This window comes from Capricornis sumatraensis, chromosome 13, assembly GCF_032405125.1.
Source record: "Capricornis sumatraensis isolate serow.1 chromosome 13, serow.2, whole genome shotgun sequence".
Lineage (NCBI taxonomy): Eukaryota > Metazoa > Chordata > Mammalia > Artiodactyla > Bovidae > Capricornis > Capricornis sumatraensis.
The window spans coordinates 19897860-19913801 of record NC_091081.1 but is presented as its reverse complement, the minus strand read 5'-3'; the positions used below and the strand labels follow the sequence as shown (position 1 = coordinate 19913801).

General features: G+C 42.9%; 2 protein-coding genes across 4 annotated transcripts in view; one reads left to right on the top strand and one right to left on the bottom strand.

Moving 5' to 3' along the window:
• The window catches only part of MCM9 (minichromosome maintenance 9 homologous recombination repair factor), an 85162-nt gene that overhangs the window by 43155 nt on the left and 26065 nt on the right, over positions 1-15942 (bottom strand). The window lies entirely within an intron of this gene.
• Positions 2608-15927, top strand: ASF1A (anti-silencing function 1A histone chaperone). Its single transcript, XM_068984845.1, has 4 exons — positions 2608-2900; positions 9182-9297; positions 14067-14243; positions 15515-15927. Exons 1-4 carry the CDS (start codon positions 2792-2794, stop codon positions 15725-15727), a joined length of 615 nt encoding a protein of 204 aa, XP_068840946.1. The 5' UTR covers positions 2608-2791; the 3' UTR covers positions 15728-15927.

Sequence of the window (15942 nt, the reverse complement as noted above, 5' to 3'; positions counted from 1 at the left end):
GTTAACTGTTTGAGAGTCACCAAAAAGTTGTTCAGCAACAAATCTTACAGACTGTCTGTCTCTGAAACCAGAATAATGCTTTTACAATCTTTCCCCCTTAAGGCATGCTATTTAATTAGAAGTACACAAGGGCACATCTGGAAATCCCTGTGGTCTTCCTGGAAGGTATTATCATTGATGAGGAAACTACTGGAGCAAGTACCCAAAGGCTCTTTAATACTTTTGAGAAGCAGTAACAGTAAGAGTTAAGAGAAGAAAGGCAACAGTAAAGGCCTGGAGCCAATGCTTGAGGCTTCCAGTGAGCTATTAGGGAGGGCTTCCCCCGCCCCTTAAATACTCTTATATATGACATGATAAATAAAGAGTTTAAAGAAAATAAGCCAGAAATATTGGGTTGGCCAAAAAGTTTTTGGATTTTTCCGTAACACCTTACGGAAAAACTCCAACAAACTTCTCGGCCAACCCAGTAGTACTATCCAGGTAAATCTCATTCTTGATGCTGAGAACAAATCTTACACACTTCATAATGACACACCTATGAGCAGTGGACAGAGGAGCCTGGCAGGCTACAGTCCACAGGGTCGCAATGAGTCAGACATGACTAAAGCGACTTAGAACATGAGCAGATTAAAAATGCACTTGATTTTTACCAAGCTTATAAAGTCATTTTTATAAAGCAAATGGATTTCAATCTCCTCATAACAATGCCTGCAATAATGAGGAAACTGCATACATTCCAGTCTCAAGGGAATCTTGTTTTATACTTCAAATGGTTATCTTCTATGTTCCGTGTGTCTTACAACAATTTACACTTCATCTGAGGTAGCCTTAGGCCCAGCACTAATAACAATGAACAGAGAATATAGTTTATCAGCCAATGTAATTTGCACCTGTCACCACAGTACGACTGCTATACTCTAATTTGTACAAATACCTGGGCTTGAGGAAACCCTTTCCAGTAGATCGTGGTATCTGCTAATCCATCGATGATACAATGAGATCCTCACCCTGAGTAGTTTCCCTAAATGTGGGAGGCCTGGGATTAACTGTCCCATTGCTGTTGTTCTATGGCTAAGTTGTGTGACTCTTCGTGACTTCATGGACTGCAGCATGCCAGGCCTCCCTAGCTGTCTCTTATTAACTTTCAAAAGACCATCAGATGCAGAAGTCTCCTTAAAAGCAACCTGCAATGAACAGTGTCCAAAGAATGTTAACTGAAAAATTCTCAGCACCATACTAAGAGAAAACTTTCAGCATAGATGACACTTAAATAACTTTCTCTCTGAATTTAATTAACCAAGTGGTTTCATTCAAAATACTTAAAAAATGATGGTTTATGCAGCAGGGAAAAAAATCCCTTTATATTGCTCTTATTTAGAAAATAGAAACAGCTCAACAACCTTACACAAAATGTGTTACAAGCTCTCCCTTTCCTACAAAGGTAGTCAAGAACAAACTGACGCTGAATGTGGAATAATCAAGTGAAGATTCCTCTGAACTTGCTCGTGGTGCCATACATTTTTACTTACTAACGGTTTAGGTCATGACTTTTTGGAAAATTGCACGTCTTGGTATGCTTTCGTGGTCTCTACTCGCCTTTTGCCTTTTCTGCTTGTATCTGTTGCCTTTACGGTCTTCTGATACTTGCATTTTCTCCTTTTTATGTTCCTGCTGCGTCCACCGAACAGGAGAAACCGGGTATAAGTGATCCAACCTCAAGTCATCTTTTTATTCTAGACTTTCCAGATTGGAACGGGAGAAAGACGACCCTGGTGCAGCCTAAATACTACCTATTCCACAAAGTGTGGGTGGAAAAGCGTTTCCTCGCCCTTCATTTTGTATCTATTTAACTAACGGCGCTGTCGTGCCCAAACGTAGATATTGGCCAAGAACTAGATTTCCAAAATGGCTTTGCTCCTTTTGAGCTGACATCAGTCTATAAAATGCAATTTACTTCCACTGCAACCAACCTTCTCTCTAACCCAAATATTAGCCAGTATACAGACAACTGAACCTAAGCTAGTGTAGACAACGGATTCGCATCTCCTAAATTCAGTAGAGAGCCTACAGAGCCGTCGGACTGAAGTGAAGAGTCAGAAGGAGGGGGGGGGGAGACACAGAACAAACCCGTTACACAAACCCCAGAGGCGGGTGTCGCCAGGATCGCGCCCTCCCGTCGCCGTGCCCACGGCGAGCACGCCTTCCCGCCGTGGCCACGCCTCCTGCCGCCTCGCCGTGGCCACGCCTCCCTCGACCCCGCCCCGCTGCGGCCACGCCCGACGTGAGGCGCGGGAGCCGCCGGGCCGGGGGCGGGGCCTGCGCCGCCCCTCCCCCCCGCCGCCGCCGCCGCCGCCGCCGCCGGCGGCCTCCGCGCGGGCCTCCCAGCCCGTATTCCACTCACTTTGTTCTCCGCCTTTGTCCTAATCCACACCAGCAGGTGGAGCCGCAGTTAAAGTTTCCGAGTCCATTCCGGGAGCGGGAGCCCATCTTGCTCGCCGCGGAGGCCCTCGCTGGAGGAGGAGGGTCAGAGCTCGGGTGCAGCCAATCGCGGGCAACGCTGCTAGTTATCAGAGCAGAATGGGCTGTAGTTTAGTGAAATAGGAAAGCTGCAAAACACTGTGGAGTGTTCCCGTGTAAATAAAAAGAGGAAAAAAAAGTTTCTCAAGTCGCCGCTGCACGACGTCGGGCCGGCGCCGGGGCGGGGGTCTGCGCTCTCCCGAGCGGCCGCGCGCTGGACTTTATTGTGCCGCAACGAGCCCCCCGTCCCCATTGTTTGTGTTTTTTTCAAAATATGGCAAAGGTTCAGGTGAACAATGTAGTGGTGCTGGATAACCCTTCTCCCTTCTACAACCCATTCCAGTTCGAGATCACCTTCGAGTGCATCGAGGACCTGTCTGAAGGTGAGTCGGGCGCCCGCCCGCCGCCGGGCTGTCAGTTGCGGGCTGCAGACGTTGAAAGTTTCCCGGGCCCGGCCTCACGCGGGCGGCCGGGGCTCGGCGCCGAGCGGGCTGCGGGCTCGGCTTTGCGGAGGGAAACTTGAAGTTGATGGACGACGGCCGGCCAGGCGCGCGCGGCGTTCGGCCGCCGCCGGGGCGCCTGCCGCGGCTCAACTTGCGAGGAACTTGTTCGAGCGGAGGTAGCCATGTTGTCAGCTTTGTCTGGCGGGCGGGCGCTTCGCGAGACCCGCACTCGCGCCCGCGGCGCCGGCCGGGGGTCGCGCCGGGCTGGCCCCGGGCACCCAACGGCCTCGGCGGCCCCGGCGAGGAGGTGGGAAGGCAGAGGCATGTGTGTGGTCGGCGCCGGCGAGTTCGCAGCGGAGCCATCTTACCGAGAGTAGAGAATTGGGCCACCGACCCCGGCGTCACGACGCCTCCTCTCCGCGGGTGACGAGCGCGGCGCCCCGCCTGCCCACCTTCCTGCCCCCGAGCAAGAGGCACGTCCATTTTTAGCGCTCACGCTGGAGTTACCGGACTCTCCGGGGTGGCCATGCCCGGCCGCTTCGGGTAGGGGAGCGAGGCTGTCCTCGCGCTGATTTCTGGTTCCGTGGACCAACCAGTGGGGGAGGAGGGCGCAGGCTCGGCCCCTCGGCGCCACGGGCCGGCGCTCTCCGGGGGCCGCGGGTGCTCCCCAGCCGGCACCCAGGATGCTCGGGGCGCCCGGGGATGCTGGCGCGCAGGCTCGCCCCGAGCAACGTGGGCTCCTCATCCTTAGTGACTGAAATCTTCTCTTCTCTCTCTCAGGAAGAAACGTATTGCTAAGCTAGCAAGTTACATTTAACCTGAGAGCAGAAACAAGTAAAATATTTAAATAATTTCCAGGACTTAATCACTGGCTTCTAAGTAGTCTGAAAGACTTCCTTCAAGAACGTGTTGAAGTCTTAATTAGAGCAACTCCACATCCAAATACCCTGAACATAAAACACAAAAGTGGGCTAGGAAATAAAGTCCTGATGGCAATGCAAAATTTAGTATTTTTTTTCTAAGTACGTTTTAAGGTCCTCAGAAAGACATATAGCATGTGCAGTAAGAAATTTAGAAAGCTAAAATTTGCCAAGGTCTTTCCGATTTGATTAAAACCATCCAGTGCTCCATTTTCAAAATTTCAAGGGGGAAAAAAAGTTTAACTTCATCGATGGTAATTGTACAGCTAAATAGGGGACAGGCTTTTTTTGAACTTACAATTATGTTTAGCAGAATTCATCTTAAATTATATGCTAATCAAGGCATGTAAAGCATTTTCACTTTAAAAATTATCCTTTAATCCCTGTATAATGTATTTTAGGTAGCGTGTAAACTACTTCAATTACAAAAACCAACATATGCTCATTGTAATAAACTTTTTAAAAGTTGTTCATACATATATAAAGTAACACTCCTCTGTACTCAATACCTTCCGCCAACATGTCACTCAAAAGTAACCATAATTACCACTTTAGTATGTGCTGTTCCATACGTTGTAGTTTTACTACAAATATAAAGCACATATGGACATACGAAAGTAGGCACATTTTGAAAGACAATTCATTTATTAAACTAATTCTTAAATGGGCCGTTGCTAATAAAAATTAAAGGGGATTTTCCTTATTACCGAACTTTGAAACTATTTGGTTACTAAAGTACTGCCATAAGCATTTCAGGCACTAGGCCCATTTTCATGCCCACTAGACATTTTTTTGGTTTTACTATCAACTGCATATAAAAATGGACAAATGCAAGAGAAATACAATAAATGAGTCCCTTCCAATTTATACTACAGTGTTTTAGGCATTAGAACTTCTTGAAATTACTGGTATTTCTCAAGTGATACCTTCCATTTTAGGAGCGAGTTCTCAACAAGGAAGTTAGATGATTCAGGATGTTGTTACAGGGCTTTGACAACGGATGGCTGAAACCTGCCATTGATGTGTTCTGTTTGTAATGGGATCTTTTCAGAACCAAGCTGAATCCTATCAGAATTTTTACAGTACTGATGTCAGGAATACACCTTACTTTGACTTGTCTACCTCACTTCCCAGGCTCTTATACTGGGCATTTATTTAGTACTTTTTAGGAGTTTAAGCTGAGTCATACTGAAGCTGCAAAGGAATCTTTCAAAAAGGTGCCATGCTTATGTACTCCACCTAGAGGCTGTGTGGATTAAGGAAATAGAGTTTACTTAGCAAAGACTTCTTATAGTCCCATCTTCTATGCTGTGTTCGACTCTGTGTGACCCCATAGACAGCAGCCCACCAGGCTCCCCCGTCCCTGGGATTCTCCAGGCAAGAACACTGGAGTGGGTTGCCATTTCCTTCTCCAACGCATGAAAGTGAAAAGTGAAAGTGAAGTCACTCAGTCGTGTCTAACTAACTCTTAGCGACCCCATGGACTGCAGCCAACCAGGCTCCTCCATCCATGGGATTTTCCAGGCAGGAGTACTGGAGTGGGGTGCCATTGCTACAGTTCTTTAAAATATTTGTTCTTTGAAGTGAACTATAGAATAGTCCAATGAAAAATTTTCACTGTATAATTTTGTTTCAAGTTCCAAAGCTTGGCCATCATTTTTCATACTTTAAATTGTCAATAGCCCTCACATATTTTGACTTTCCTTTAAAAGCTGCCCTGTAGCTTTGTTTCAGAAAAAGTCTGAGTACTTAAGAGAATTTAGTTAAAATCTACTGTAAGACCTATACAGGGGTAGGACAGCAATCCACAGATGTAAGGAGAGGCTCTCCTGTTAAGTCCAGGAGATAGGAGACCTTGGGTGTGTTTGGTCTGATGTCACCAAACCTGTACACATTTTCATTGACTTTACTGCTGACTTTGTTATACCTTCTGTGGATTGCTGATTTCTCTGCTTCTTTACTGAATGGAGCCTTTTTAAAAAATGTTGATCAATACTTAGAGCTGTCAGTTGAATACATACTTAAAACATAACTGAATGAAGCTTCATACTTTAAAACCTCAGGTTTGTACTAATTCACAAATACTACATACTTTCCCCTAGATTACACGTCTTCCCAAATAGTGTAATTAGTTTGAAATTTACTTGGTGACTTCCCTCACTCCCACCTCAAATGGAGACACCTGCAGACTGAAGTTACCCTGATTAAATGAAACAGTTAACTTTTTAAATAAGTGAGGAAACTACTTCAAACTATCACCTGTGTAAAGCATTCCATCCTGTCCCTTCTTGTTTCAAATACAGGGGGCAAGGAAATGAAGCTGGGTTCAAAAAAAGATTAAGAACAAAACAACTGATGCTAATTTATAAATAAGTATTGAGTGTTTTAAACTCAGTAGCTATAGCAAGCATCCACAGCATAAAAATTAAGGTACCCTGAGTTATAGCCTATACTCCTTAAGGCTAGATTATCTACCCCCACGGCCTCTGCCCTCAGCCATGCCTTCCCACCTCCCGCAGTTAAATTCCTTTATTTCACTGTTGATTTGAGAGCTAAAAAGGGAAGAATTTATCTCCCTTAGATTTTTGGAAAGAGCCCAGGCTTTGGAGTCACAGAGACATAGCTTGGATTCTGATTCTTCCATTTACTAGCTGTGTGAATTTGGGCATATTAGTTAACCTATCGAGAGTCTCAACTTTACTTGTGTAACATGTATAATTAATCCCATGTGATACCTACAAAGCTGTTGTGGTTTTGAATAACAGGTGTGAGGTGGCAAGACCAATGCCCAGGTATTTTATAAAGGGATGTTTAAAAGTTATAACCATGTTCCTGCACTAGACCACAAATGCCAGTTTACACCAATTAAGGCAAGATCACAATCCATAGTAGTACAAATACTTATGAAATGAACAGTTATGGAAACCTCTGTGTGACAATTCCCAGGCTTCTCTTTACTCGGCTAGTTGAGTAGTTTCCATACCCCTTTCTCCTTAAAACCATTTCTCCACTTGACTTTTGGGTTACCTGCTTCACTGGCCACTAATTGGGTAACTTTAATTGATCCTATCTCCCTGACTTCTTAACTTTGGAGAGCCCCCTGGGCTCGCTCCCTTGGAATCCCACCTATTTTCAAGGTTTCACATATGGACAGTTTCTAAATTTTTACCAGACTTATGATCTCCACTTATTCATTACCTTCTTTATCCCTGGAACTCCTGATGGTTTCCCTTCCCTGCCCCCAGAAAAATAAGTGGCTCTTGCTGGCTCGACCTTCAGGATATATCCACAGTGTTACTACTTCTCCCCTCTATGGCTACGTGTGGTCCAAGACACCATAATTTCCTGCCTCAACTGAACTATCCTCCTGTTTCTTCCCTTGCCATCTTACAGTCTATACTAAACACAGCAACTAAAATGATCCTCCTAAAATGAAAGTCACCCACTCCAGTATTCTTGCCTGGAAAATCCCATGGACAGAGGAGCCTGGTGGGCTACAGTCCATGGGGGTCACAGAAAGTTAGACATGACTGAGCGACTAACGCTCACACACAAAATGAAAATCAGGCCATGTTGCTCCTCTGCTCAGCATTCCAGTGGCTTCCCATGCCTCTTCAAGATAAAGCCACAAATCCTCACGGTGGCTTCCAAGCCCTGCATCCTCTGGCTACACCTCTCCCCTCCAAATCTCCCAGTCAGCTGCTTTCTCTTTTGCTCATTCTGCTGTTGCCCCAGTGGCTTTGCTTTTTCTCAGGCATGTGCCTGCCCATCTGGCCTTAGAACTTGCTGTCCCTTCTGACTAGATACTCATACTGCTTGTTCCCTCTCTTAATCTTCATCAGCAAATAGATAATCTCACAAGATGTCAGATGTAGGACCCTGCATCTAGAAATGTACTAGGAACTGAAGATAAAGTGGCCAAGGTCTGGGACAGAAGCATGACACAGTAAGAGGAAGAAGAAACCTCAAGGATCTCTTACTTCACTGAACTGCAGTTTATAATCACTATGAATGAGCAGTGCCTAGCCTATTCCTGTTACCTACTGAAGGAAAAAAACGAGCTACAAAGTTATACAAGAATGACAACACACGATGGCATTAGATTCTCCACAGGTGACCCAGAAGCATCACCACCCCCCATCCCTGAGTCTGGTGTAGACTTTGTGGAGTGGATCCAGGAGTCAGGCCACACAGTGCCAAACAACCTAAGAGGACCAGGAGGTCTCAGAGATAATTTGTATTTGTAGAATGGTGTTCCTCCCCCTACTAATGAGGAGGCCTCTTGCAAAGAGCAGTCATTGTGCCCATCTCTGGGTTCTTCTCACAGAGCACACTGTAGAGGGTGCTCAGGAAAGACTGAATTACATGGAGTGCCTTGGGTTGTACTTTTTTCTTTCTTGTTCCTTTTCATGCCTGTTCCCACAATATATACTTTGACATATCAAGTGGTATAAGGAACCTTTGTATCCTCTCCCCAATGTAAAGAATGGATGACAGGAAGGGGTGCCATGAGGGAGAAACCCCACTGTGAACCTTTAGCAGTTGAATTGAAGCCCTAAGGGGCTTCTGAGCCACAGGAGAAGTTTGCAAATAGTGATTTTTCCACTTTGGAGCTCTTTGATCTGGATCTATGCATAATATGCATAGATAATATGGGTTAGCCCTTCCAAAGTGGGTTTGAAGTGAAGTGAAGTTGCTCAGTCGTGTACCGACTCTTTGCGACCCCATGGACACCAGGCTCCTCCGTCCGTGGGATTTTCTAGGCAAGAGTACTGGAGTGGGTTGCCATTTCCTTCTCCAGGGAACTTCCCGACCCAGGGATCGAACCCAGGTCTCCCACATTGTAGACAGATGCTTTACCGTCTGAGCCACCAGGGAAGTCAGGTTATTAAATGATGACATACAGAAAAGGGAGAGGGATTCCTTAGCCAAATAAATGTAGGAAACACTGGATTAATAGTACTGGTGTTCTTTACTGAAGGATTTCTCAGACCCCTTGCTCTGCCAGTGTGCTTTGCAAATCCTCAAGAGATGGTTTTAGCATTTCCCAAGCTTTTGGCCATGTTGTTTCATTGGTGAGAAGCCCTGCCCAGGAACCAGTATTTCACATAACAGCATTGTGAGAAACTCTGGTATGAAATGTATGAATTTTATAAGGAGCACTTAGGTGCATTTCTGGATTTTCTGGTATGAAAAGCCAATTTTAGCAGCCAATAAATGGTGTAAGTGGACATTTAAAGGGTCTTTGATGTCATCTTGTAATTACTGAATATGAAATAATATTTTGGTTTTTAACCCTAGACCTGGAATGGAAAATTATCTATGTGGGCTCTGCAGAAAGTGAAGAATACGATCAAGTTTTAGACTCTGTTTTAGTGGGCCCTGTTCCTGCAGGAAGGCATATGTTTGTATTTCAGGTAAGATTATTCTTGGTATATCTGTATGCCAAATACATTTTTAAATGGTCCTCAGCCCTTTCTTTGCTTTTGGGCTACATCATTCTGGTTCTGCTGCATTCACTTATTATCTGCTTCTTTCGTGTTTTAACAAGTTTATGTGTCATGAAGGAATGCCACCTCCTGGTTACGTGTGCTGAGAGTGTTACTGTGATTTTTACTTCAGGGTTTGCACAGCATGCAGTTAACCTTATACTGTGTCAGCACACATGTGATGGTTAATTTTGCACTCTTCCTGTGAATAGCCCCTTAGTATGAAACCTTTAGGGTGGCTGGCTGTCCAGCAGCACAAAACAGGGGTTCAAAATGCTTACTAACTGGGATCGTCAGTAATATGCATTTTCAGATTATAGTTTCAGACACTAGGAATGATGTAACAAAACAACTTTATTTCAGCATTATCAGCATTATCAGTAATTCAGCTAGGTTACCAGGTATGTTAGAAGATAAGAGATCTGTGAGATCTTAGGTCACTGGAAGTCCAGTGGTCTACTAAAGCATCTACCCTACACTTCTTACAGAGGATTACTATTACAAATCCACAGCTCCATCGTTTATAAGGAGAAACTCTACTAATACATAATTATGTTCTCAGATCCCACTGACAGTATTTAGGTCTGTGCCAAGGCTTCAGACATTGTCTTCTGTGTTGAAAAATATTACTCCTTTCAAGGCACATCAAATTGTTGTATACAACTATCTAATCACTTCTCAGTTATCCATGTTTATTAGAGGAAGATGTTTATAATAGTCCAAAGAGTAACTAGCCATAGTTTTTTTTAAAAAAACTATTATTAATTTTGTTACAAGTTTTGCTACCCAACAGTTCCATTATTTAAGTAGAACCCACTGAGAAGACTTCAACCAGGAAAAAAAAGCTAATTCTTCTGTCCCTGAGCGCTCACTTCTTTCACTTCACAGATGAGGCCAATTTAAATGAATACTATTGGTTAAATAATCCCAGGAGATATGGGCTAAGACTCACTCAAGCCTATCTCTAGAGCTACCACTGCTCCCTCCTCTTTCCTAAATTTGAATTCAGAATCTTGGTCTCCTAGCCTTAGTGCTTCTTATTAAAAAGCAACAACTATTATATGTAAATAAATGGTTAAGGAAAGCGTAAATATACTGACTGAACGGCTCAAATATATTAGTTACAAGTTCTGTTAGAGACTTCCCTGGTGGTCCTGTGGTTAGGACTCTGCCTTCCAATGCAGGGAGTACAAGTTCGATCCCTGGTTGGGGAACTACATGCCCACAGCCTCCTGGCCAAAAAAAAAACCCCAACCAAATCATAAAACAGAAGCAGTTTTGTAACAAGTTCACCAAAGACTTTAAAAATGGTCCACATTAAAAAAAAAAAAAATCTTAAAAAACAAGTGCTGTTAAGCTGAGTTGTGTGACTGACAAGGGTCACAGAGGGTATCAGAGATGCCTGTGTAGGGAAGTCCTGCACTTGAAAACTAGGTTTAGTCCCACTCTGCTGCTTATAGACATGTGACTTCAGTCAGGCTCCTAGCCTCTCTTAGTCATGCCAGTCATCTCTGAAGTGTGAATAATAGCCTACCTCATAAGAATGTCATGAGGAATAAAGCAGTTAAGTATAATCGGTGACAGACAGCTTCCTGTTTCTATAATGAGAACTAAGTTTTTATTCTCTTAGCTTCTTGAAATTGTTATATAAAGAAGCAGTATTTGCTCTGATCCACAAGCCTAGAGAACCTATACTTCAAATATGTGCTGTGCAGTCATGTCTGACTCTTTTGCGACCCCATGGACTGTAGCCTGCCAGGCTCCTCTGTCCATGGAATTTCTCAGACCAGAATACTGGAGTGGATTGCCATGACCTTCTCCAGGGGATCTTCCCAACCCAGGGATCAAACCCAGGTCGTCTTCATTGCAGGCAGATTCTTTACCATCTGAGCCACCAGGGAGGACCACTTCAAAGATGATACTTCATAATTCAAATCAAGAAACTTGAGGTGTAGTGATATACCTTTCAATGCTGATTTAAAAAAAAAAACTTGCAAAAAAAAGCCGTATTTTTGAAACAGACTTTAAAAAATTTTTCTTTTCTATGTGTTTATGTTGGTTAAGAATATTCCTCAACTTTGGGCTTTAAGTGCTGTAGGAAAAGTTATTAAAAACTATTTCCCTCTAGTGATTTTCACTTTGGTATGTGTGCACATGTTGCCAGAAGTACAAAGGAAGCACAGTGTGACCTAGATCATGTGTTCAGCCTGTGCATTTTCGAATTCACTGTTATCAGCAGGAAGGTACTAAAAGAGTTTTGTGTTTTATGTTTGAAACAAATTACCATAGTATTCTCCTGGTCTGCCATGATTTTGCCTCTCCGAATCAACATGCCTTCCTCTTAGTTGTGTCAAAGGCTAGCAGGAAGGTGCCCAGACATCTGCCTCGTATTGCTTGTTGGAGTCAAAGATCTCTGCCTATCACTTCTCCATCCTAAATCATCTGAGAGGCCTGCAGGCTTCTCTCCTTGATTTCGCTCAGGCTGAATCCTTTAGCAAACAAATTTTAAAACACAAACATGCCTAGAACCAATATGCTGAGGGGATGGGAAGCAATAGTGGGAGAGGTTCCCATAGTATTACAGCAGCTCTGTTTCCCATCTCCACCCAAAGGCAAACAGCATATTCTCAGGACTGGCCCCCTGTTCTATTCTGGTATTTCTCCAAAGAGATCATAAACCACGTCAGGGCAGGAACTGAGTTATGAATAAATTTCAAAATACTCTGTATATACTGTGTCTAGAACCATGCCAGAGTTGAAATCACAAAGAAGAGTTGGATGGGACTCCTGCCCAAGATAAAGCTTAGAATTTCAGGGAAGGTTGAAGAGTAAACATATTTAGATTGTTGGAATATATTAATAGAGACATTGTGTCAAATTAATATGAGTGCATAAAGAGTGCTATTAATTATATGTTTGGATTAGAAAGTGCCTTACTAAGAGGGATACATTTGACACAAGCTTTAAATATGATTTTTTCAGCAAGTTAGGGAAGGAATATATGCAAGGCACAAAGGCATTACTACTACTAGAATTATTACTACTTTTTAAAGAACTTACTTTTCTAGACCAAGAGGTGGAGTTAAAGAGATTGTAATGTTGATTGAGACCAATTGTGAAGGGCCTTATAAATGAAGCTAAAATTTGAGGGTTTTTTTTTATGTCAGAAATTAGGGTAGTCACCTGAGGTTTTTAAAACCCAGTGAAGGGACAAGAATAGATCTACACTTAGATAGCATTGGCATGTTGGCCACAGTGCAAGTAGGCTACCGCTGGGGGAGACCAGTAGGGAAGTTTTAGCAATATTCCAGATAAGAGATGAAGACCTGAATTCTGCTTTCAGAGATGATAGACACTGAGACCGGAGAAGGCAGTGGCACTGCACTCCAGTACTCCTGCCTGGAAAGTGCCATGGACAGAGCAGCCTGGTGGGCTGCAGTGCATGAGGTAGCTTAAGAGTCGGACACGACTGAGCGACTTCATTTTCACTTTTCACGTTCATGCATTGGAGAAGGAAATGGCAACCCACTCCAGTGTTCTTGCCTGGAGAATCCCAGGGACGGGGGAGCCTGGTGGGCTGCCGTCTATGGGGTCACACAGAGTTGGACACGACTGAAGCGACTTAGCAGCAGCAGCAGCAGACACTGAGACTGACTAGATGTGGGAGGTGGGGAAGCTGAGGGTGACAGGTTTCCAGTCTAGGTGACCAGGTGGGTGTCCTGTGCCTTTCTGTGTCGCCCACATGTGGTCGGTGTTCAGTAATCATGAGTCTTGTATGATAATGGCCTGAGAACTCCAGTCAGAAGTGCTCCCAAGCTGAGGCATGGGCTGAAGTGCTCAGCCAGGCCCAGGGATGGCCCTTTGTACTGCAGCAAGAACAGCCAGTCTGTGGGACCTCATATGCTTCATGCCGTCAGAGTCGCTGCTCTCGGCCATGCCCAGTGCTGCCTGTCCCCAGCCTGTGACACCTTCCAACTAAGCCCTTCTTGTCTTCCACGTGGCTGCGGACAGGGCCCGAGCCTTCACTCAGCCACCTCCAGCCCACCTGCCTCAAGTTTCAGCTTACAGCAGTTTAATTCAAAACAAGATCTGCCTCAAACAGTCTCTACCTTCACTGAATTTCCATAGGATGTGGGACTATTTGTATTTTTTGAAATTCTGCTATAAAACTATTTCCATTCCATTTTCAGTTTTGTATTAATTTCCTATTAGAATATCTGTGGGGGGGTGGGTGTTGACTGGATATGAGAATATTGGTCCTAGGAAACTGGATAATAAACATTTGCTGCCAAAAGACTGTATGGAATAATTAAATATTTACTGATTTTTAAGGTCTGAAATTATGACTGGGGAAGCTTGGACTCAATAAGACTATTGATTTGTTTACTATATTTTATAAAAGGTTTTGTAATTGAATATTGCATAATCCGTTATGAACCAGCACACAGAGTAGCCACGTGTATTTTCCTCTGGACGTGGTGATGTTTTCAGGTACTTAGGCGTATCATGGAGAAACATATGAACTATATTTTCTAGCTATAAGTCAGTTTCAAAAATGAGCATTTGCCTTCCCAGTATGATTTCCGAGTCTTGGTTGCTGTGCCCTTGACTGAAGGTGCGCAGTGTAACCAAAACTCCAGTTTTGCTTATGGTTAACAAGACTTTGTGCTGTTTCTTTCTTTTTTACATGATTCTAGGCTGATGCACCTAACCCGGGACTCATCCCAGATGCAGATGCCGTAGGTGTAACAGTTGTGCTAATTACGTGCACCTATCGAGGTCAAGAGTTTATTAGAGTTGGTTATTATGTAAATAATGAATATACCGAGACAGAATTAAGGGAAAATCCGCCAGTAAAACCAGACTTTTCTAAGGTAATACTCCTTTTCATTATTCCCTTTTCATTCATTTTACTATACAATTTTTTAAGCAGTTGCCATTTCATAGTACACTATGAAAGTGGCTTTGAGACAAAATAAATTTGAGGTCCTTGTGCCAACTAAAGCAAGCCAATCATTGTTCCCTTACCATGGATGACTTCAAAGCTACCTCCAGGTTAGTTATTAGCGGTTAATGTTGGTCAGGCACCTTGAGAGTCTGATGATTTAGAAAACTGAAAGTGCCCCCAACAGGTCTCTGCTAAAGGCTCTCTGTATGGCATTCCCCATACATCATGATTCTATCTACTTCCATCTTCAGGACATTCAAATTCCTGTTTGTTGTACTGATCATTCCATAATATTTTTGTCTGTAACTTCTCAAAATTGTAGGGGGACATTTTGTTTTTCATAGGAACATTGTTATCTCAAAACTCTCATATGCCTTGCTTCATCAGCAATTCTCAGAGGTTAAACTGCAGGTCTTAAATATTATCTGGTGGTGAAAACAGTTAAGTTTCTGAGTGAGAACCTGAAGTCTGTGATTTGATATTCTCAGAAATACCAAGTACTTTATGATTTTCCATTGGGAACTATAATAGTTTAGTAACTGGTGATTTTTGTGAGATTGAACATAACACTATCTGCCAGACCATGCAAGAAACATTACACGGGAGTGGAATGGAATGTTCTTCTTTCTGATAATAAGGCTAGAATGTTTTATTCTGATGTGGAGCCTTCCCTTTCTAATTTATTAGTTACCTATATGGCTACTTGTATAGCAAAATGAGAAGGAACTAGAATATTGCATCTAAGAATGAGCAGTAATAATTAAAGGATAGGAAACCATTAATAATGAGAGGTCCTATTTGGGGATACTTTGCATTTTACTGGGAAATATTACTGAAGAAATACCACATCAAAATCTAGAAAGCACCTTAAGTTGTTAAATGAAGCATCCTCTGATACATTCAAGAGATTCTCTCCCTTTTAGGAAATAAGGATAGAGTTGGATGTTTTCTTGGATAGTAAAAGATCTGAATGATTCCCTCAGGCTCCCCACATCTTGTTTCCATTAGGCTAAAATAATTTCTTTACTGCAGCCCTATTGTTTATTAGTTTCGTATATTTTATTTGACTTATACCTTTGTATATGAATTAGCCCTTTAGGAGTACAAATATAAAGAACCATTCTATTAAGGTCTATTTGTATACGGTGATCTAACTTTCTTAGTGTTTGCCATTTATATATTTTCTTTATCCTCTAGCTTCAAAGGAATATTTTGGCATCCAATCCCAGAGTCACAAGATTCCACATTAATTGGGAAGATAACACAGAAAAACTGGAAGATGCAGAGAGCAGTAATCCAAATCTACAGTCACTTCTTTCGACAGATGCATTACCTTCAGCATCAAAGGGATGGTCCACATCAGAAAACTCACTAAATGTCATGTTAGAATCCCACATGGACTGCATGTGACCACCTGCCATCCCTTTAGTACAAATTAAGCTATAAAAACACACAGAACTATTTCCCTGAAATTCCGTAAGTACATAGTCAAGATGCAATGTGAAGAATTTGTTTAAAAAACATCCTGTAGAAAGTTTATAAGAAAACCAGTATTTGAGCAAATTGTGGAATATAAATACAACTATTTTTAAGTAAGTTTTTCTCTAATGTGTTATTTTATTTGT

Bases quoted from the DNA above. Each gene is read 5' to 3' on its own strand.
- ASF1A (XM_068984845.1), top strand. From the start codon at position 2,792: ATGGCAAAGGTTCAGGTGAACAATGTAGTGGTGCTGGATAACCCTTCT. The intron at 9,298-14,066 runs GTAAGATTATTC...ACATGATTCTAG, and splicing joins GGCATATGTTTGTATTTCAG to GCTGATGCACCTAACCCGGG. The intron at 14,244-15,514 runs GTAATACTCCTT...TTTATCCTCTAG, and splicing joins TAAAACCAGACTTTTCTAAG to CTTCAAAGGAATATTTTGGC.